Source organism: Arctopsyche grandis, chromosome 3 (assembly GCF_051622035.1).
Source record: "Arctopsyche grandis isolate Sample6627 chromosome 3, ASM5162203v2, whole genome shotgun sequence".
Taxonomy (NCBI): Eukaryota; Metazoa; Arthropoda; class Insecta; order Trichoptera; family Hydropsychidae; genus Arctopsyche; species Arctopsyche grandis.
Genome location: NC_135357.1, coordinates 36,995,170 through 37,018,397, shown reverse-complemented (window position 1 = coordinate 37,018,397; position 23,228 = coordinate 36,995,170). Strand labels below are relative to the sequence as shown.

General features: G+C 37.6%; 1 protein-coding gene across 3 annotated transcripts in view; it reads left to right on the top strand.

Moving 5' to 3' along the window:
* The window catches only part of LOC143910034 (ovochymase-2-like), a 30,452-nt gene extending 7,926 nt beyond the window's left edge, over nt 1–22,526 (top strand). Inside the window, exons 5-21 of one of the 3 annotated variants that reach the window (XM_077428373.1) lie at nt 1,672–1,705; nt 2,178–2,368; nt 2,448–2,654; nt 9,099–9,260; nt 9,342–9,460; nt 9,569–9,748; nt 9,822–9,990; nt 10,075–10,296; nt 10,514–10,568; nt 10,677–10,883; nt 12,364–12,554; nt 13,874–14,080; nt 15,871–16,038; nt 16,129–16,256; nt 16,336–16,515; nt 16,647–16,815; nt 22,160–22,526. In XM_077428373.1, coding sequence (XP_077284499.1) covers nt 1,672–1,705; nt 2,178–2,368; nt 2,448–2,654; nt 9,099–9,260; nt 9,342–9,460; nt 9,569–9,748; nt 9,822–9,990; nt 10,075–10,296; nt 10,514–10,568; nt 10,677–10,883; nt 12,364–12,554; nt 13,874–14,080; nt 15,871–16,038; nt 16,129–16,256; nt 16,336–16,515; nt 16,647–16,815; nt 22,160–22,368 — 2,798 coding nt within the window. In that variant the 3' untranslated portion in view covers nt 22,369–22,526. The remainder of the gene's footprint in view (nt 1–1,671; nt 1,706–2,177; nt 2,369–2,447; nt 2,655–9,098; nt 9,261–9,341; nt 9,461–9,568; nt 9,749–9,821; nt 9,991–10,074; nt 10,297–10,513; nt 10,569–10,676; nt 10,884–12,363; nt 12,555–13,873; nt 14,081–15,870; nt 16,039–16,128; nt 16,257–16,335; nt 16,516–16,646; nt 16,816–22,159) is intronic. The other 2 variants (XM_077428375.1, XM_077428376.1) reach the window with 2 other exon arrangements.
* The last annotated feature ends 702 nt before the right edge of the window (nt 22,527–23,228 follow it).

The window sequence follows — 23,228 nt, the reverse complement described above, 5'->3', positions numbered from 1 at the left end:
TTTCACCATCGGTAAATACTGGTCTTTATTTATTAAACCGGTTTTTACCGGGAACTATTTTATCGCGAATTAATTACGTATAGAGGGATAATATTGTATTAAAATTCATATAGTGGATTAAATTGTCTAGAATTTGTTTATTTTCAGTATTAATATGGCAATTTCATATTGATTTCACTGGAAACACAGACCAACCAAATCGAAAAAAATGTGATCTAATTATGATCTAAACTTCCAAATTTTAAATAAATAAATTATTTTATTTTATTATGTAGGCCATTGTGGCGCGTTAGGTTCTTCCTGTAATGCCAAAATTTATTTATATAACGTCAAAAAACGTAAAACGTTATATAAATAAATAACTGGTTAAATATAAAATGTATGAATCACCTGAGATTTATTTTTAATTATTTACGATTCAATCTAGACCAGTCCTACTCAAACTTTTTCAGGTGGCGGACCAGTATTTTTTTTCAGTAATTCTCACGGACCAGCATCATATTTTAAAATAAAAAAGTTATATATGTTTGTACATATATGGTTGAAAACTTAAACTTGTAAACAAATAAAAATAAAATAAAATCTAAGTAGTAAAATTTATTTTATTAAATTCAAAGAAGTACAATATGTATATACTTAGACAAAGATAAAAAATGAAAATACAAAAAAACACTAATGATACATACATATGAGATTGTTTGTTATTAGATAACTTATCCAGTCGTGGTTTAATCGAAGACAATGCCACACGCAATGGATCATAGATAACTATTACGATGTTTTGTTTTAATTGTACTCATGGTTGAGAAACCAGTCTCGCAAAGGTAAGTTGATTCAAATGGTAAAAGAGTTTTCACTGCAAGTTCATAAATATATGGGAATTCTACTTTTAATTTTATCCAAAAGCCTGTGAAGTTGTGGTTTCAAAACATTTTTTTTAATTCTTGATTTGCAGTCAGATCAATTAGTTTATCTTCCAAATTAGGTGATATATCATAATTCTTTGGCAAAAATGGATTTCGTATCCATCCTTTTCCCTTTCGTGGATCGTCATCTGGTGGAAAATAGAAATCGAATCGCTCTGATAAATGTGTCAAATGACAACTGATTATATCGCGCAAAGACGTCATATTAAGCTCCTCTCCTCCTTCGTAAATAATATCAGCCAAATTGTGAAACATGTCATAGCAATCTTTTGAAACGCGAATCTTCCATGCTTTTAGTCTTCGTTTCAACCCATCTGTATTGTCTGCCATTGTGAAATAAGATGACATTCTTCCTTGCATGGATAAGTTAAGGTCATTCAAAATGCAAAAAATATCTGTCAAATAAGCTAGCTTGGCTATCCAGTCTATATTTTGAAATAGTTCTGACATAAGCTATTGTTTTATTATTTAATTACGTCTTTCTCCGTGGACCAGTAATGGGCCGCGGATCATAGTTTGAGTAGCACTGATCTAGACTAACGTTTTCAGAACAGTTACAGTTTCGTTTATTCTAAAAAACCGGTGTACCGATAGTAGGAAAACCTTTGACCGTTTACCGATTTATGAAATTTGACTATAAATTGCAATCCCTAGTGGCAACTTATCTTTATATTGTTATACTGTAATAAAGTTGTAATTACTAAATTTACTGTGAAAACTATATATGTAGCTTGCTTTTTTTCAGATTCAGACGATACAATTACAGCACGAAATTCACGGTAATAACGATTCTTTACAAACCTCCTTTATGTTTCACTTACGATTACAATTCAGGAAAAAAATTGCTTCTTATCTGATCGTTTTCATACTTTGCCATATTGCTCATTTTGGTCATCAATATAAGTAAATGGATCCTCCGATAAAATATAGTTTAAGACGCATTTGAAGTTTGCAAATTTGAAATCTGAGTGATGTCTATGTAGTCTTTAGTTTTATACATAGATGGCGGTAGTAAAATAAAGTTATTAGTATTTTTATTCAAAATAATAATTTATATACATATCTTAATATTATATACAAAACTAAAAAAGAGGTTTGTTTTTAAAAAAAATTGTTTACAAGGCTATTTTTATATACATCAATTATTTCTATATGCTCTGTCAATTGATTCGCTCCTACCCCTCCCCCCACCTCAAGTACACGAATGCGTGCACGAGGCCATTTCATGATATTTTAATTTTCATATTTTAGCAATTGCTTTGCCCCACCCAATCTTCAAAACGGAAATTACTTAATAAACGATAAAAATGTTACCGTGCACTTGAGATTCAGTCCATATTCGGTTTTGACATACAACTGCGATGATGCTTACTCAAAATCAGGTTGTGATATACTCTACTGTCGTCCTAATGGAACCTGGAGCGGTACCATGGAGTGTTTGAGTACGTACGATCACTAATCAATAACATGTGTAAGTGTATAAATAAAATGTATTATAAAAGTGACATGTCTGTGTTGTAGAATTGTGCGATCCCCCACAATCTCTAACTGTCGATTTCATCTGTGCCCTTGGAGGAGAATACGTCAATTGCAGCAAACCCATAAAAAACGGCACGGTTGTCAAACTCAAATGTAAACCCCATCACACGACATACACAAATACTAAGCTTAACACGTTGACATGTGTTAATGGTGAATGGGACAGTGTTTTGTCGGAATGCACTCCCGGTAAGGCCCCATACGCACTTGCGACCTTCGATCGCGCGACATTTTTCTTGCGCGACAGAAACCATACAAAGTGGCTGTGATTATTTGGTCGCATATGGTCATACGGTCGTACTTAAAATTGGTTCCACGACATAAGGTCCAATGATATAAGATCCAACGACAAAGGTTCCACGAAAGAAGATCCAAACGATAGAATGTCCACCTGATAAGTTCAAGATCCAGACGATGAAAAACCCAGATGATAATAATCCGACCGAAAATCGTCCAATCGGTTAAAAGGGAGAAAACACACAAAACTAAGGAAGAACAGCACGTCGTGTTCTTGACTCCTCGCTGTAGGGAGTCTCCTACATTTCTTCAAATATGGGATACACCGTTATCGATCACTGTCAAGCAAGGATAAATACAAGGATACAATTTTACCGAAAACACTCCAGGGGGTGATTTTGTGATGTTGTGTGTTGTGCGTTCCATGAATATGTGCAAAGCACTCCACATTTTTTACATACCTCTTCTTAGCTTGTTTGCTTTGTTTAAAACCATCTAAAAAAACCATGTGCCACGTTCATCGCTGTGTGTTTTCGCTCTAAGGCCCGATGAAAAACATTGTACGACTGCGCACATATGCGACTAAACAATCGCAACCACTTAAAATATGCATCCAGTCCTATTTTTCGACCGACGCAATTGTCGCAAAATAAAATGAGTCATATAGACAAGAATGAGTCATAAAGACAAGAGCGTCCCACTTCAGTTTTTTGTGAAGATCGTCGAACCTTTGATTTGAATTCAGTTTATTATATATTATGTGTGAAAACGGAATAATTTGGATTAGTGGAATAACTTCCAACAACCATATACATAACCAGACTTGCTTATACCAACAAAAAATGTTTCAATATTGTCAACTATAATTGTCCTTCAAAGCAAGAGAGCAAAAAATTTTTGACAATATTAATTGACAAATGTGAACCATTTTTTGTGGGTAAACGAATCCTGGTTGCCTAAGTCCGCATACAACATCAACCCCGACCCCAATAGCTTCAAAAACCCAAGCAACTTGCTTGTGCCAAAACCTATTACTTAAAATTTTCAAATGAGCTTTTATCTCCTAAAACTCCAGTATATGTACATATGTATGTATATGTGATGGTCTTTTTGATTTATCAAATAAAGGAAAAAGTTTCAGTAATGATTAAATTTACTTTAAGCTCGGCAAATTAATATTACATTTCAAAAGATTTGATTTTATATATTGGTATTCTTCACGTTCTCATATATTTTTTTATTTATTTATATATATTTTAGCTATCAAGCTAATTTAAAAAAAATACATCTTAATTATTATACTTAACTCTAAAATTTATAATTAACTTATATGTACTGTCTCTTGAGGTGTCTCTTCGCACCTCGCAGGAATGCATCCATGTTTTTAGCAGACCTGACGCACTCAGGGAGGGCATTATACATGAGCACACCCCTGTGAAAAACACTCCCAGCCGTCTTATTCTTTCTTACTCTACTTACAACTAGTTTGTCCTTATTTCTAGTATAAAAACTATGTTTATCTCTATTCCTTATTATATAATCATCAAAATACTTAGGTAATAACTTATGATCTAACTTATAAACAAAAGAAAATGTACTAATATTTAGACTAATTCTAATACTCATCCATCCTAATTCATCTAACATACTTCCAATACTCTTAAATCTACTCACATTCAAAATAGCTCTCATAGCTTTATTCTGTATTTTTTGCATTTTTTCTAAATCTTGGCCACTAAACAAATTAAGCACAGTGGCACAATAAACCAAATGTGGCAAGACAATTGAATTAAACACTAAAATTTTACTTTTTTTACTTAAAATATTTCTTAATCTACATAATACACCAACTTTTGTAGCCATTTTTTTTATTATATAGTCAGCGTGCATTTTAAAATTTAGTCCTGAATCTATGTATACACCTAAGTATTTTATATTTTCAACTTTTTCAATTAACTTATCATCAATTCTAATTTCATTCAATATATTTTTATTTTTACCATTCAACCACATCATTTTTGTTTTATTCACGTTCAACTTTAATTTATTTTCACACAACCAGTCATTCACATAATTTAATTCTATATTTAAAATCTCAGACATTACATCAACATTCTTTCCAATTATATATATCAATGTATCATCTGCAAACAAATGTATTTTACACATCTTACACACATATTACCTTAACAATATCGTTTATATATAATATAAATAATAAGGGTCCCAATTTGGACCCTTGCGGCACTCCATGAGGTGTTACAAATTCAGAGGATAACACCTTATCAATTTTTACTATTTGCCTTCTATTATTCAAGTATGATTGAAGCCACTTTAATACTATACCATTTTTTCCTAACTTATATAATTTTTGTAATAAAATATTCCTATCTACTGTCTCGAACGCTCGCTTAAAATCTAGAAAAACTGCTCCAACAACCATGCTAGATTCATCCATCGCCTCCATCACTCCATAAACCACCAATTGGATAGCGGTTTCTGTTGAATGTTTCACTCTAAATCCAGACTCTTCCACAACCAAACAATCATTTATACTAATGAACTCTTTCAATTGAATCATAACGATTTCCTCCAGCATCTTCTCAACAATTGGTAACATATTGATGGGCCTCATTTCACTGGCTTTATGTGTGCCAGTAACCTTTGGTACCGGTACAATAGTAGACACCTTCCATGCATCCGGGACGGATCCCACTTCTAACGATTCATTTATTAATTTCAGTAACTGAGGTCCAACCATGTCCCAAGTGTTGATTAAAATATCTAGAGTCAATCCATCCATACTAGAAACTGATTTCATGCCCTTCAATACACCATTAAATCCCCCCATTTCCACTAATTTAAACCTTTCAAACATATTTAAACCCAAATTAATATCATCACTCACACTATTATGCCTTGTTTGTATTGAATTAACTATATCATTCACACTATTGATGTAAAAATCATTCAATCTTTCAACCATATCCTCTTTATCATTATATACTACCCCGTCGACTTCTAATTCATTCAAAGAAACATTTTTTCCCCCGGAAATCAAAGTTTTAATTATTCGCCACATTTTTGTGGGATCTTTTTTTGCATCATCAATATTTCTTTCATGCCAATCCCTCTTCGCATTACGCAAAACATTCACACATTTATTCCTCTTTCTTTTATACTCTAGCCAAGCCTTTTCTAATTGGATTCCTTCCATAGCCTTAATAATTTTATATCTTTTATAACTAACATTCTTATCAACTAAGCTTTCCTTTACTTCCTTGGTAAACCAAGGTTTCAGCTTATGCTTATGCATGATTCTTGTGGTTTTTACGCATTTACTTTTAGAATATGTTATATTACGATACATTATCTCCCACATTTCATTCACACCATCACCATCCTTTCCCCATACACACTCCTTTAACAATTCACCTCACCTGCATACTTTCAAGTCCTCCGTTACTAAACCGCTGTCCCAAAAACATGTTGACAATAGAATGGTCTCCTATTTTCGGTACATCCTTCACCTCACACCGCAAATCCATTATATTTGTTATAACCAAATCAATGAGAGAGCTTGATAAATTATTCACTCTCGTTGCTTCCGTCACTTTTTGTTTAAAACCCAATTCATTTACCCAATTTCTCAACTTTTTTACATAAAATTCTTCTGTCTGTAACCAATTAAAATTCCAGTCCCCAAACATAATTATATTTTTACTCACATCTATACTTCTTTCACTCAATTCTTCTAAAAATTTAAGAAATCTTCCACTTCTACCATTCGGAGAGCGGTAAATTACTAGCAAAAACACAGTAACTTCATTCACAAGCACATCCACACCAATTGTCCAAAACTCACCATCAACCTTATTAACTATTACATTACCGTAACTTAAATCATCCCTTAAATACAATAGTACCCCACCCGTATGTCTAGAATTAGAGTCACACCTCAAAACACAATATCCATCTATATTCAGCTCAAAATCTTCAAAATCACCAGTTACATGCGTTTCACTTAAACCTATAAATAATGGTTTTTGACTTACAGTTAAACTCCAAACCTCATCCTTGTGAGCAAAAAAACTTTGTACATTTATACCGATACCTTTTGGTGGTTGCTATATATTATTATACTTAATTCTATTTCTCATTAATTCTATATTTCTTTTATATACACTGCACTTAGTGTCCAACGGTCCGTGATTCGTGTTCAAATTTAATTTTAATTTATTATTACTCTTAAAGCAATTAATACATTTTATTATTTTATTGTTACATCCCTCGCTTTTGTGCCCTTCTTCTCCACATTTCGCACATGTCACCTTGTTTTTACAATCCACCGCTTTGTGATTAAATCCGTAACAATTTAGACATCTTAGAATATTAATTTCTTCAAAAACCATACATCTATCCCAATTTATATTTACTTTTCCATCTTCAATTAATCTTTTAAATGTATTGCAATCTACTTCCACTATCGCATTATATTTATTATTTTTTCTACTTTTCCATATTTTTAACACCTTCAATTCACCATCATTTATAACTTCTTGATTTTGATTCATCAAACACTCAGCCAACTGTTCACTTGTAAGTTCCTCCGACATATCTACAATTTTAATTTTGGAATTTTTTAATTCCCCTCTTTTAACATTGTAATTCTCCCCTAATTTATTTTTTACTTCTTTTATTAATTTAATACTATCCTGTGCACTGTTACACGTTACAACGATACCCCCTTTATCGATTTTTTTAACCCCTTGTATTCCTATTTTTAGTTCCTTGGGTTTTATTACATTTTTGCACTCTTCTTTTGTTTTGTCCGTTTCTTGAATTTTTTTTGGAACAATTATTGTTACGTCTTTATTATTATTTTTAAGTGCATTTGCATAACTTAAATTATTTTCATTCTTATTTCCACCCCTTTTTAAAATGTTTAAATCACTGTTGCTTTTTAATATATTTATGTCTTTTTGTATATTGTTTTTCAAATTTTTAAATTCACTTCTTAATTCACATATTACATCCAAAAATTGTTCCTTATCATTATTTTCATTTTCACAAATATATTCAACAAATTTTTTTACTGATGTAATTAAAAATGTCTTATTGTCATTTGATATACTGTTAGTTTTTGTGGTCAAAATGTCCATAATTTTTTTTCAATCGTTATTACTTCACTTATGCGTTCTGATGCCATTATTATACACTTAGAACGTACACATAATTATATATTACAAATTTATTTTATTTTTTTAATTGTTACAATTTCGTTGCCCAAATCGCCACACACGTAATCAACGTCTGTACACGAACTAGCGAATTAGCGATTATGCTCATACATATCTTAATACTTCCTCCATTTCGTGTATTTGTATACTATTCTATATCCAGGTATATGTAGTGATTCATCAAAGTTCCTAATACTCATTCTATAGAAATTAAAAAAAATATTGAGATGAATTTTATGAAATTGTTCTTTATGAAGCCTCTGACTGTTTTCAGAGTGATTTCAGAATGCTTAAAATCAAAAGAAAAGTTTTTTGATTTTAAACGCAACAAAAGTCGCAATACAGCACGTTTCTGTTAGGCCCTATACGCACTTGCGATTTTCTGTCCCGCGATCATTTTTTCGCGCGACAGAAACTTTTGCATAAAAATATTATATTACGGTGTGCGCACTTTCGACTAACAGTCGGAACTTTGTCAGTTTCAAAATGGATTTTACAGAAACGCGCTGTGTTGTGGCTTTGTTGCGGCTCTATTGTTGCGCTTAAAAGCAAAAGAACAGACTTCTAAAAGGACTGTTTCATAAAATTCAAGTCATCCCAAGAAATTTTTCAAAACAATGGTTCGACAACGCTCTTCGCTAAGTACTGTAGGGCGACTAAGCTGCAGTAAGTGCGCGTGGTTTCATACTTGTCTACATACATATATGACGCATTTTATTTGCGACAATCGCGTCGCTCGAAAAGAGGCCAGTTACATATTTTCAGTAGTTGCGATATTTTGGTCGTATGTGTGTTCAGTCGTACTGTTCTATTTTTGCAACTTAAGGTCTGACCGCACACTTAAGAACGAACGATCCGACACTTCACAACAGTGTGCGATAATATTAGGTAAACCGCAATTGAACGACACTACGCAGTAAATTATGTCAATCATTCGTTCGGTACCTCGGAGCAAGATGGATCGTTCGGTTGTCGCATAGTGCGGTCAGACCTTTAGTCGCAATTGCGCGCACCATAATATTTTTGTGCGATTGTTTCTGTCGCGCGAGAAAACAATCGCGCGATCAAAAATTGCAAGTGCAAGAAAGAGTTCTATACTATTATTATAAAATATTCAATCGAGAATATAACAGACAACATATATTTTTGAAATCAGATTGTGGTCAAGAAACAGGCGTGGGTTCGCCATATATATATGGAGGAAAACCAGCAGACCGTGAATTTTCCCCTTGGCACGTAGGTATTTACATCCTGAAGAAACAAGGATTCGAGCAAATTTGCGGTGGAACAATCATCACCAGGAACATCGTCATTAGTGGTAAAACGTAGTGAAACTGTTGCAATTTATCAAAAGAAACAACACGTAATAATTTTAACTAATGTATTCCATATATATAAGCTGCACACTGTTTTGAATCCCCTGAATACGTAGACTTGTACTCGGTAACAGCTGGGAAGATTTACAGGCAATGGGATCACGATGAAAAGAACAAATACGATTTTATTCAATACTCATCGGTACAATTTAGATTTTGATAAACCTTTTTATCATCTCACTCATATTATAATCAAATTAACCTAATCAACATCATTCAATCGATATTTATTTTATTTGACATACTTCAGGTAAAAAAAATTCACATTCCAAGTTCTTATCGCGGACCCCGTGACTATTATCAGCAAGACATCGCCATTTTGCTCTTAAAAATTCCCTTCGAATTTAGTAATGAGATTCACGCCGCATGTCTAAATCTCAACGAGGGAAGATTTTATGAAAATATGATAGCTTCAAACGTTGAAGGAAAGGTTAGTTCAATTGTTATTATATAATTAATTCTTCAATACAACACTAAAAATTTTCGAAAATAATGTCATTCAGGTCGTCGGTTGGGGCATAACAGATAAAGATGATCCGAATTCGGCTTCTAAGAAGTTATTGCGGGCAGATATAAAAATAATCAATCGTGATCAATGCCTTAGAACTATTCCGGATGAATTCATTCCTTATGTGACATCTAACAAAATCTGTATCAACGGTGCTGAAAAAAGTGAGCTTAAATGAAACAGCACTCATGTACATATGTTCATACGTTCAGTTATTACGCTAACGATTAAACGATATGCTTGTGCAGATATGACCATATGCATTGGAGATAGTGGTGGTGGTACATTAGTAAAAGCCAATGATATTTCAATGAACCCACGGTGGTACCTGATTGGTGTTATCAGTGCAGGAGCCCTTTGGGGAACTTTAAGGAATACTTGCCTGGCCAACTCCAGCACGAGTGTCTCCAGCCTCTATGACAATAGGATATTTATCCTTGACGCATTATATAATTATGATCGATATTCCGGTAAGTATACGAGTATGCAAAGGACACTCAAAAGTAGTGATAATTTCAATTTTAAAAATTTTGTCATAAAAAAAACGCGTTCATGATTTAATTCCCTTCTCCGAATATTTTTTTGATTTTTTTAAAAAAATTCTGCTACTTTTGGGTACTCTTCGTTAACATGTTCATAATGTGATCGATGAATTTAATTTTATATTTAACTATTTATAATTGACAGAATTCGTTGGACCCACGACAACCGCAATAATGAATACTACAACTCCAAAGCCAAAGTCGATTGAAATATTTTATATAACTCTTGCATGATTAAATTAACAAATATTATTATGTACATATATATGTATATTGAACTTTATCGAAATAATTTGTTTTCATTTAAGAATAACTGTCGAATGCGTGCTACCACCTTATCCGGAACATGGCAAATATTATGTAGTCGGCAAAGATAAACTATTTCCAGGCGACAAAGTGAGTGTTTCTGCAATTTTAAATTACACATGTCAAGTTGACTACATTTTGATTGGACCACAGAATATTCTTTGCACGGAAAGTGGCACTTGGACTGATAGCGTTCAATGTGACAGTGAGTATCTTCCATTTATTTATGAGGCAATCCAAGAGAGCACAATTTCACTGTTTCAAAACCAATTTTTCTTTATAGGAAAGGATAAGATCAGGCGAGTTTCAGTTTCGACTTACATATATGACCGTTTTCAACTAGAATTTTAATTTTAAATCGATATTATGTAGCGAGGTGGATTCGTGTGTGCTGCCTCCATATCCCCAGAATGGTTACTACATAGTGATCGGTTCCAATATTCCTACGTGTGCTGGTGAAATCATTCTAATCTTTACCGTAATAGAGTATAACTGTAATAATAACTTTTCCCCGGTAGGTCAGGGTATCGTCGTCTGTAAACCAGACAGAACTTGGAGTGGATCAGCTCGATGCGATACAGTTGATTCATACTAAGAAACTCCATATATTTCTATTTTCCTATTTAATGTCGGGCAACACATTTGTAGTAGTATAATATTATCACAAATTGTTTGGTGATATCAAGAGATAAAATTTGGCCCTAACTAAGGGCGAAATCAAACAGCGCGGGATGTGGTATGTGGTACGTCGACAAGTTCTCCTATATTTCTTAAAACCGTTATCGATCACTGTCTAGCAAGGATACATACAATAATACAATTTTACCCAACACAACCAGGAGGTTTTTTTTTTTGACGCTGTGTACCGAGTATCGCCTGAATATACAGGGTATAGCATGAAGGATGCCCATTTTTTTCCCACGTTTAAAATTATTGTTGCGTAGGGGTGGGTGGAGGATCCATTATTATTAAGATAGATAAAAATTCATATTAATCAATTAAAATATTTCAATATCATTGAAAAGTGTGGTGTCACGATGATATTTTTTCAACCAACTAACCATGTGATAAAAGTTTTATCGATGTTTATAATTTATACTGGTCAAAAATATTTCATGATAAAATATGATAGTGTCGATAGTAGGATAAAATATGATAGTGTTGAAAATATGATAGTAGGGGTGGGTGGAGTATCCGAGTAAAAGGCCAAAGTCGTTTCACAGCATTTATTGATGATTAAGGAGATACACGCACTGCTAGTGCTCCGATCAGAATGTCTTGATATGGTCAAAGTTCTGCCTTATAAAGGACAGTACGCTCAGGGCATCTTCGACGTCCGGTTACTTCCCCATTGTTTAGTCACATACTCGGATATGCAGTCCCACGCTTTCGCGTTGCCAGTTCTAAGAACTCCACGGGAATGCGACCGAGTGCCGTTACACTTGGGGGTCTCTCATTGTTAGCCGATTTGCACTTAAGCCTGGAGATAATCCTCGAAACCAATTATAAGCGGCGGCTCCTTTTAGCATACGCTACAATATCTACAAAAAACCATGTACCACGTCCCGCCCTGTGTGATTTTGCCCTAAACCTCCACCACCAATGCTGGAGTACATATGTTCAGTTCTTAGTATTTATGTCATTTTTACACAAATTCATAACTATTTGAATTGTTTTAATTTTTTTAAGTTTGTGTGTGCTGCCATTTTATCCAGAAAACGGAAAATACTTGGTTTTAAATCAGGAAATGGCTCCCGGCGTACTGGTTGATCCATTTACAGTTATAATCTATACATGTGATCCTGGTTTCAGTGTATACGAGACCAATAGCATATATTGTGACGAAGATGGCGCCTGGAGTGACGACGTGCAGTGTGTCAGTTAGTTTTTTTTATCTGCATTTGATGTGTTGAAGTTGATACGATTTTGAGTAACTTTATGATTAGAATAACTTTATGATTCTTAGAGTACGTAGAGTGACTCTATGATTCTTAGGGTACGTAGAGTAACTCTATGATTCTTAGATTTTAACTCTTCATAATTTGACAATATTTTGACATATCTTTGATTTTGTTTGTTGAATCTTGGTACAATTCTTAATCATTTGAAATACAATGAGCTACGATCCATAAGATATTCGTCAATCTCAAAAAAAGGGAATTTCAAAAGTGAAATTTAAATAATCAGCCGAAGAATCATTTCCGGATCTGATGTACAAAGGATTAGAGAGTATGTTATTCTGTAAAAAAAAGTATGTACATAGACTTTCTTATATATAGTACATACATATGTATGTATAAATTATTATAGTACATACATATGTATGTATAAATTATTATAGTACATATGTATGTATGTATAAATGTCCCACTTTATATGTACTTTACATAAATGTTAATGTATATTATGTTACTTAAACTATTAAACTATAGGGTTTTTTTTGTATTTCCTTAAATATATTGTATTTATATTGTTTACACCGGGAAATGGAAAATTGATTTTTTTTTCGTCAATTAGGTAACTGTATGTGGTTACTTTTCTAAAAACGTTAACCTAAACGTTAAATTGAATCGTAAATAATTAAAAATTAATCTCAGTTGAATAATGTCATATGTAGGTATATATAAATGCATTAAAGCAAAGTTGTATTAGTAAATAAATTATATTTTTTATTTTTAACCAATCATATTTATTTATTTAAATTATGGACGATTTGAACGTTTCGATCATAATTAAAACAACCGTTTGATCGCATTTATATCAATTTTATTTGTCTGTGTTGCCAGTGAATTTGTCAATTTGAAATAGTCGCATTAAATAGTGAAAATAAAAAAAAAAACCAGACAATCTAATCCAGACTACGCCATTGCCATCGATTTTAACAAACCTCCTTTACGTTTCACTTATTAATGTAATATCATGCAATTATATGCCTGTATATGTAATTAATTCCCGATAAAATAGTTCCCGGTAATTAACGGTAAATTAAAAAAATTTGCGATACTGACCAATGGTGATATCTTGTCGATTTCCCGGTAAACCGGTATACCGATATACCGGTATTGCAATCCCTAGTTGTTACTTATTTTGCATTCCTCATTCAGATACAATACATTTGTGTTTTATTAACAATTTTCAACACTATTATGCAATATGTATGTATAAATGTATTATATTAAATACCAATTAATGTTTACAGAATCTTGTGAGCCGCTTCAATCGTTGACAGTTGACTTCGAATGCACAAATAGAGGTGAATTTATTAATTGTGATGAGGCATTGCCAAACGGAACAACTGTCACCACATCTTGCAAGGCATACCACATGCCTACATTGGAACGAAATTTGAAAGTTTTGTCATGCAAGAACGGCGTATGGGATGAACTACCTCCAAGATGCAGACCAGGTGTTGATTCATTTCAAGAATTTTATCTTTTATTACTTTATCTATAGACATGCGTAGTAACAATAGATGAAGTTTTGTGATCATGCGCAAATTCTAACTCGAGATTTCGACTGATTCCAACTCAGAATCGATTACTGATCACGTTTTCATGATCTAGAAAAAATGTGTGTGTGTGTCTGTGTATTTTGGGGATTTTTTGAACACCGTTAGTTCTATCAAACTGAAACTTAGTATCGGTTACTGAAATTTTTATCGACACCACGTTAATTTTTTTCAAAATTTTATATCGACTGTAAATGGTACTTTGCCTTATAGGTGTCCTCTTTTTTTTTAAGTTTTTGAATTCAATTATCTCCCAAACCGCTAACTGGATTGGACGGAAATTTTTTTACATAAAATAAAATATTAATTTTTATAACTTTATATTTTTTAAATATTTTTATCTGAACCGGAAGTAGTACTTTTATTCTAGAGAATCGATATTTTTTATGTTTTCCTCAGAAACTTTTTGATTTATTGAACTGAAATTTCATATCTAGAAGTTTAAGCATAATAACAAATTATGTATAAAATTTGGTAAGCATCTCTTAACCAAAAGTGGCAGTTTACTCTTGTTCGATTTTTCTTCCACCATTTTTTTCGACCTCTTAAACATGTTTGTTCTTCACGAAAAAAATCAAGTATAATTCTTGTATCAATAAAAATTATTAAATTTAATAAACCGAAAGTGGGATTTTTTCATCTTAGAAAAGTCCAAAATTTTATGCTCACTACTCTGTCCACACCCCTGAACGTATCAAGCTTAAAATTTATATTTGTAATCTTTATGTACTAACTTAGAGCTGATAAGATTTTGGTCAGAATTCGTAATCTGGAAGTGTCATTATTTTATTTTGACCTTTTAAATTATTTTAATCTTTTTGATATTTATTGTGTATAATACTGATAGTGATTTTAATTATTGAAAAAAATTTATCAAAATCCGCCAACCGGAGGTAGAACTTTTGTCTTGTGCAAGTTTCCATACATTTGCGCTCAATTTGTATCGGAAATGCAGTCTTAGCTATTAATATTTCATAATGCTGCCGGTATTTTTTGATTTTTAAAAGCTTTTTATTATTACGAAATTATGTTCACAATACATCTTATATCTATTTTAATAGCTACTGATCTACTGATCATTTTCTATTTTACAATTTAATTTAATTTGGTTAGTAATCACAGTATTACATTATTCTAATGTTAATCTAAAGAATAATAGGAAAAAGAGCTCAAAACCCTATTTACAATCCTTATAAATGTTCATAATACATCTAATACATAATATTAATTAAAGACTCTCTAAATTCGATGACCTAAAGCAGATTGTGTTTAGGTAATCTGTGTTTATACCTGAAGGGTATAGACATTTTGTTGTAATCACCGAGACTCTTCACAAGTGTCTTAGTATGGTTATTAGTGATTCTGTCATAGAATCTACTGGTTAGTTTGTTAGTAATGTATGTAACAAACGGAACATTATGTATGGCATGCAGTTTTTTCAGGTTAGTATATATGGGTGTATTATAAATTATTTTTAGGGATAATGCTGCCGGTATGTGTGAATGTGTCTGTACGGTCCAATATAGAATTTTGTTTTGTGACTTTCTTATATTCCTCAAATACATAGATAAAGTCATGGGTTGGTCACACCCGAATTTTTTTTTATTATTTCCACACATATCTTAGAAAGTGTTTGATTTCCACACCAATACATATGTCCATACATATAATACGTATGTCTTTGACAGATTTTGGACAGATATCAGAAGGTACTGGATTAATAATAAGTGGCCAAGAGGTGATTAAAGGTTTCTCTCCCTGGCACGTCGGTATTTACAGCTTAGACAAGAATTTGAAGAAAGTTTTCTCTCAAATTTGCGGTGGAACAATTATCAGCAGAAATATTGTCATCAGCGGTATGCAGTCTATATATTATATTTACTTAACGTTCTAACGTTATAATAAAAAATCAAACAATTAAAATTATTATATAATTTCAAATGAAGCTGCTCATTGTTTCGATAACCGTGGGGTGATCCAGAATGTATCGAATTATGCGGTGGCTGCAGGCAAATACTATAGAGATTGGGACCATGAGCACGATAGAAATAAGCCGTATGTTCAAAAATCTAAAGTAAATCATTTTGTTCTTCAATTCGTCTGTTCTATAAATACAAAAACTCGTGACGAAAATCATAATTTTATAATTTTAGATTGAAAAGATTCACATCCCGTCCAGGTATGGTGGTTTCGATTTCAACTTTCAAGAAGACCTCGCCGTTTTGATTCTCGAGGCTCCATTTGATTTTAACAATATGGTGATGGCCGTTGGCATAGATCTTACCGACGAGAAGTTCAACTCGTTTCAACTCGCACCTAACAATATTGGAAATGTGAGTAAAGACCAGAATGCTGAATCTTTTTCAATCAATATCAATTTTCCATCAAATAACAGTTTTAGTTTTCGAACATATTAACATACATACATATGTACATATGATTCAACTGAAGCATTTTATATCAGGTAGTTGGTTGGGGTGTGACAAACGCAGGAGATCCCAGTTCTTTATCGCCCCAATTAAAATTGGTAGAATTACCAGTGGTGGAATACCGAAAGTGTTTTGAGAGGTTATCAGAACAGTTTCATAGATTTTTGACTTCAGACAAGTTCTGCGCTGGCTTTTTGGATAAAGGCAAGTACTTAACATACGTACAATACAACATACTGTAACGTTACATAGAGAGACGCCCCGTAGACCGGTGACGTCATGGTGACGCCGACCAATGGTGGAGTCGGGCGTTGCGACCAAAGGCTGCACCCGACTCCTTGACCAATGATAATACATGTATGCGCTGAGCGCTCTATGATATAAGAATGGTACGCTCTCGATCGGTGGCATTCGGATCCTGACCTCCACCGGACGAGCAGCAATAAAGACCTGGAACCTGCCTGCGTGTTTTCTTGTACCTCGACCTGACTCCACTTACCTTTGAATACCCTTCACTGGTGTCAGAAGTGGGATCTACATGGTTGAGACAAGGAGCCACAAAGGTGCGGATTCGGGGTCTTCATCGCTGCCGGAAGAAATGGAGCCGAATCGAGAACAAAGCCCTGGGGAGCTGAGCAACGGAGGACGGAGACGGGAGGAGCAGAGGAGCCGGGTGTCGAGGAGCCGGGTGCCAAGAACACCGGAGCCGAGCTACAAGGAGCTAAGCCAGGGAATGGCGAGCTGCCAAGAGCAAGTCCAGTCCCTGCAAAACACCTTCGCCACGTTTTTGCAGTCCTGGGAGAAGTCTGCGACACCAACGCAGCCGAAAGCCGACGTACATCCAGAACCACCGAGGAGATCAGAGGTATGTTACGAGGACAGGCGGACCACACAGCGAGACACGTACGGGGTGCGGCAACATTCCCACCGGTACGACTACACCACGTTCGACGGTACTGAACGGTGGAAGGACTTCCTCAACCACTTCGAGTTTGCTGCATGGCTGAACAAGAAGACGACGAACCTGGAGGACCGACTGTGCTGCCAACTCCGAGGTGCGGCCGCCATTTTCGCCAGTCAGCTGCCATCGACGCTGAGCTACGACGAATTGACGGAAGAGCTGGCACAACGTTTCAGACGACAGGGCACACCGATTGCATGCCATGCGGCAGCGGAACAGAGAAGATGGAGTGCGGAAGAACCAGCCGCGGACCACGTAGACGCGATACGAGCCCTCTGCGAAGACATGCTGGAGGGCGTCCACACGAACGCCGAAGCAGTCGAACGCATGACCGTGTGCATAGCGGCGAACTCCTTCACGTACCCCAGTCTACGGGCCAAACTTGGCGCGCTCCGGATCACCCCGACTACAGCGGACGTGATAACCAGAACCGACGCAACACGACAAGCCGTCATCTTCGAAGCGAAGGAACAACGGTCGGCACAACCAACGTCGAGAACGGTACGTCCCGACGCGGGAGAGTTCAGACCATCTCGACCGGCCGTGCGACCCCCACGATGGGTGTCATCGGACCAGACAGCGCGACCAGCCACTACTACTCCAACGTGTTGGAACTGCGGACAAACGGGACACATTAGCCGGTTGTGCCGCAAGAAGAGGGTCCGGAAGCTGGAGCCAACGAACGAGGAGGATGAAGACGACGAGGAGGAGGCGGCTTCGGGAAACGAGCAGTGATCGGCCTATTACGGGTCAGACCGATCACCGGTGCACGCAAAACACCCGGAGTGAACAAACTGGACGGCAGCGGCACGGCCGGCTCGTTTGTCGTGAAAGGAGAGATCGGAGGCGTGCCGTGTCGAATGGTGGGGGACACCGGGGCGTGCATCACGGTGATCAACCCGGAACTGTTCGCGAAGATCTCTCCTAAAGATTACACCGTCGTGAAGGGCCATTACAGCAGAGCGCGGCAAGCGGCGGGCCAAACCATCAAGATCCACCGATGGATACGGGTGACCCTTAATCTGCAGGGCGAAAAGTTTCCGTGGAACGTAGCGGTGGCGGATATCCAGGATCCCATATTGTTGGGACTGGACGCACTGAGACATGTCCGAGCTACGTTCGAGTTGGGCGGAGAGGAGAAGTGTATCATCAGGGGCGTGCAACGCGAGAAAGGGAAGAAAAACTGTCAAGAGCATCCGCGGGGAAGTACCCCACCCGAAGATCACGGCGTTACTCGAGAGGGCCGATATTCTGCCAGAAGAGAAACGGCGCCTCGAGACCATGATTCGGGAAAATCGGAAAGCGTTCGCCCGGGACGAGAAGGACCAAGGAAGGACCACCAAGGCGGTCCACACCATCGACGTGGGAGACGCGAAGCCGATGAAACAGCCGCCGAGAAGGATACCGCTAGCACGGAAAGAGGAAGTACGCGCTATGATCGACGACTTACTGAAGCAGGGCGCGATAGAACCGGGGCACGGGCCGTGGGCGTCACCGGTAGTTCCGGTCGCCAAAAAGGACGGGTCGCTAAGGATGTGCGTGGACTACCGGAAACTGAACACCGTCACCAAAATAGACTCACACCCCATCCCGAGGATCGACGACACTTTCGACCAGTTGAACGGAGCGAGCTACTTCAGCACACTGGATCTGCAGAGCGGATTCTGGCAGGTACCGGTCGCCCCGGAAGACCGCGAGAAGACAGCGTTCGTAACAGAGTTCGGTCTGTTTCAGTTCAAAGTGATGCCATTCGGGTTGTGTAACGCGCCAGCGACGTTCGTATGGTTAATGACAAAAGTGGTCGGTGACATAAGCAATGTCCTCGTGTATCTAGACGACATTATCGTGCATAGCAAAACTTACGACGAACACTTGGTGCATTTAAACAATGTGTTCGAACGGATACAGGCAGCCGGCCTTAAATTGAATGCAGACAAGTGTCGATTGTGCTGCCGCGAGGTCGAATTTCTGGGACACCGAGTGTCAGCCGAAGGAATTTCGACAGATCCGAAGAAAGTCCAAACCGTGCGGGACTGGACGACTCCGAAAACACAAACCCAAATGCGCAGCTTCCTGGAACAAGCGTTCGAAAAGTTGAAAGAAGCGCTGACTACCACGCCAATTATGTCGTATCCCCAGCCGGGAGAGCGATATGTGTTGGACACCGACGCCAGTCAACATAGCATCGGTGCAGTTTTGTCTCAAGTTCAAGGGGGGGTGGAGAAAGTGATCGGGTATTTCAGCCGGACAATGAACAAACCCGAACAAAACTATTGCGTGACCCGAAAAGAACTATTGGCGGCAATTAAAGCCATTCAACACTTCCACCACTACCTATCGGGCTCGAAGTTCACGTTACGAACCGACCACTCAGCGTTAACGTGGCTGAAGAACTTCAAAAGACCGGAGGGCCAGTTGGCGAGGTGGCTGGAAATTCTGGGCCAGTACAACGTGACCATCATTCATCGACCGGGGATAAAGCACGGGAACGCGGACGCACTATCGCGAAGGCCGTGTACGGAAGAGTGTCCCAAATGCTCACGCGCAGAGACAACCGATCAAGAAAACGACTCGGCCCGAACGGAACCAGTAGAACCCGCAGAACCGGAAGCACGAGTTGCCCTCGTAGGGATCTTGCCCAACGAGATGACAAACTCGACGATCGACAAAATCGTCGAGTGGAAGAACGCCGGAACGAGACCACCGTGGGAAACAGTATCTGCTGAGGAGCAGGAACTTAAAATACTGTGGACTCAATGGGACGCATTGGAGGTAGAAGGCGGTAAGCTGTACCGGAGATGGGAGAACACCGCGGGAACACGTCACACAAAGCAGCTGGTGGTGCCGACTGAGAAGATACCCGAAATCATGTGGGAGATGCACAACGCGCCCACGGGGGGCCACTTCGGTATCAATAAAACGTACCGAAACGTGCGCCAAAAATATTACTGGCCGACGTGTCGAATCGACGTCACCCAGTGGTGCGAACGATGCGCACAGTGCGGGGCCCACAACGGACCACACCGAAGGAATCGCGGGGCACTTCAACCGTACTTTTCGGGGACGCCACTACAACGAATGGCAGTCGACATTCTGGGTCCACTCCCGGCCACCGAACGAGGAAACCGATACATACTGGTGGCCATGGACTACTTCACGAAGTGGCCGGAAGCGATTCCACTACCGAACCAGGAGGCAGAGACCGTAGCAGACGCCCTGGTAGAACAAGTGTTCACGCGGCTAGGCGTCCCGAACGAGCTGCACTCTGACCAGGGACGAAACTTCGAGTCGAAGTTGTTCCGGCAGTCACTGGACCGGCTGGGCGTACACAAAACGAGAACAACACCATACCGACCTCAGTCCGATGGAATGGTCGAGCGACTCAATCGAACCATGCGGGCGCACTTGACGAAGTTCGTCAACGACGAGCAGGACGACTGGGACACGCTGGTTCCGCACTTCCTCATGGCATATAGAGCGGCCCAACACGATGCGACAGGAGCATCACCAGCAGCCATGATGTACGGACGAGAACTGCGCATGCCGGCGGACCTACTATATGGGGGCCCTCCACCAGACAGCGAACCTCAGGATCCACACCGATATACCACGAAGTTGACCGAAGACATGGCCAAGGTACATCGGTTCGCCAGAGCCCACCTCCGGATGCAGAATAGCCGTATGAAGACGCGATACGACGTCCGCAGAACCGAACCGGCGTACGAAACAGGTGACCGAGTATGGCTGTACAACCCTGCCAAGACTCCAGGGCTTTCACCAAAGCTGCAATCGCTGTGGGAAGGACCGTACACCATAGTGACCAAACTTAGTGACGTAGTTTATAGGATACGCAGGGAATTCGACGGCTCAAACCGATTAATGGTGGTGCACCTGGATAGACTCGCAAGGTATAAGGCCGTCGAATATTGACTGTAATTGTATGTAACTATTTTGTAATTGCTTAAGTGTAAATTAATGGGTCGATCGGGACGATCTCTCTTAAGAAGGGGGTTATGTAACGTTACATAGAGAGACGCCCCGTAGACCGGTGACGTCATGGTGACGCCGACCAATGGTGGAGTCGGGCGTTGCGACCAAAGGCTGCACCCGACTCCTTGACCAATGATAATACGTGTATGCGCTGAGCGTTCTATGATATAAGAATGGTACGCTCTCGATCGGTGGCATTCGGATCCTGACCTCCACCGGACGAGCAGCAATAAAGACCTGGAACCTGCCTGCGTGTTTTCTTGTACCTCGACCTGACTCCACTTACCTTTGAATACTCTTCAATACCAATTTGTAATTGGACAATTTTGAGTATGAAATTGTTCTTTCGGAATAGGTTAAGTTTTTCCGTATTTTGAATGGTGTGACTATGAAGCAGCACGAAGTCAGTGTGTTTCTGAATGTTGATATGAGTCATATCAACCTGGACCCTGAGGGGGCTGTATATTGTTCAAATGTTGTAAATGCATTGTTAAAGGTTTGCCAAACCTTTTTTACAAAGAATTTACAACAATTGAACAATAAACGGCACGCTTCCGGTCCTACCTCTAGATATGACTGTTTTTTTTTTGTGTGCAGGTACGACAGTATGCAATGGTGACAGTGGCGGGGGTATAGTCTTCAAAAGTATTGAAATAGGTGTTACAAGATGGTATATCAGGGGTGTAGTGAGCTTTGGAGATCTTGATGAGAGCAGAACAACCTGTCGACTGAATTCCTATACACTATTTACTAGTATATTTTCCCACAATATGTTCTTAACCAAAATAATAGAACAATATCTATAATATAAAGTCAATCCATATCCATCACATATGTAGATGATTCTTTAAAAAACCCCAACTACTACTCCAAATGAGTTTTATGGTGTATAATATATGAGAATTGTAAATTACCGGATTGAAATTCGATTAAAAAATAAACCTCAATAGTTTTGTTAAATGTTTACTTTCTCCTTAATTTTAATTAGAAATTATGATGAATTTCAAAAAAAAACAAACTCACACATGTACAAAAATACAAACTCACATATCTATGTGACAAAACTCAGTTTTTGAGACAAGATTAAAAAACCCAAACTGTTGTCAGACGAAAGAGCCAAGTGAAGTGTGTATAGAAGAGGCTTGTAAAAATTCGAAATTCACCAAACCAAATGCTTAACTCTCAAAGTATAATATATTGAAAATTACGATGCGTTTTAAAAAAAAGCGTATTACCAAATTCTTTGCACTAACTATGTACATACATATGTATATCCGAACCTCATTAAAATATAAAAATTATGATATGCTTGGTTTGCAAAATATTGCTGATGCATTTTATGAATATTCAACATTCAAGTTAATACGATGAACGCTGATAATATGACCGACAATCTTTGGTGATTTTAACAATGCATTTATTAAAATCAAACCCAAAATGTCAACTGATCCGATTTCATCTCAGCGTTCGTCCTAACAAACTGCCAGAAATATCTAACTGAAACTCTTAGACTTATTGTCTTAAATCTTGAGTTTTTCCAGATCAATGGAAATTCTATAAAGTGGTTTTTAAAAAGGGTCACAGGCCACTAGTAGACCTACATACATATGTAAAGCCGTTCGTTTCGCTTTAGCAAAACTCTTTGAGATATTTATCCACAGATACC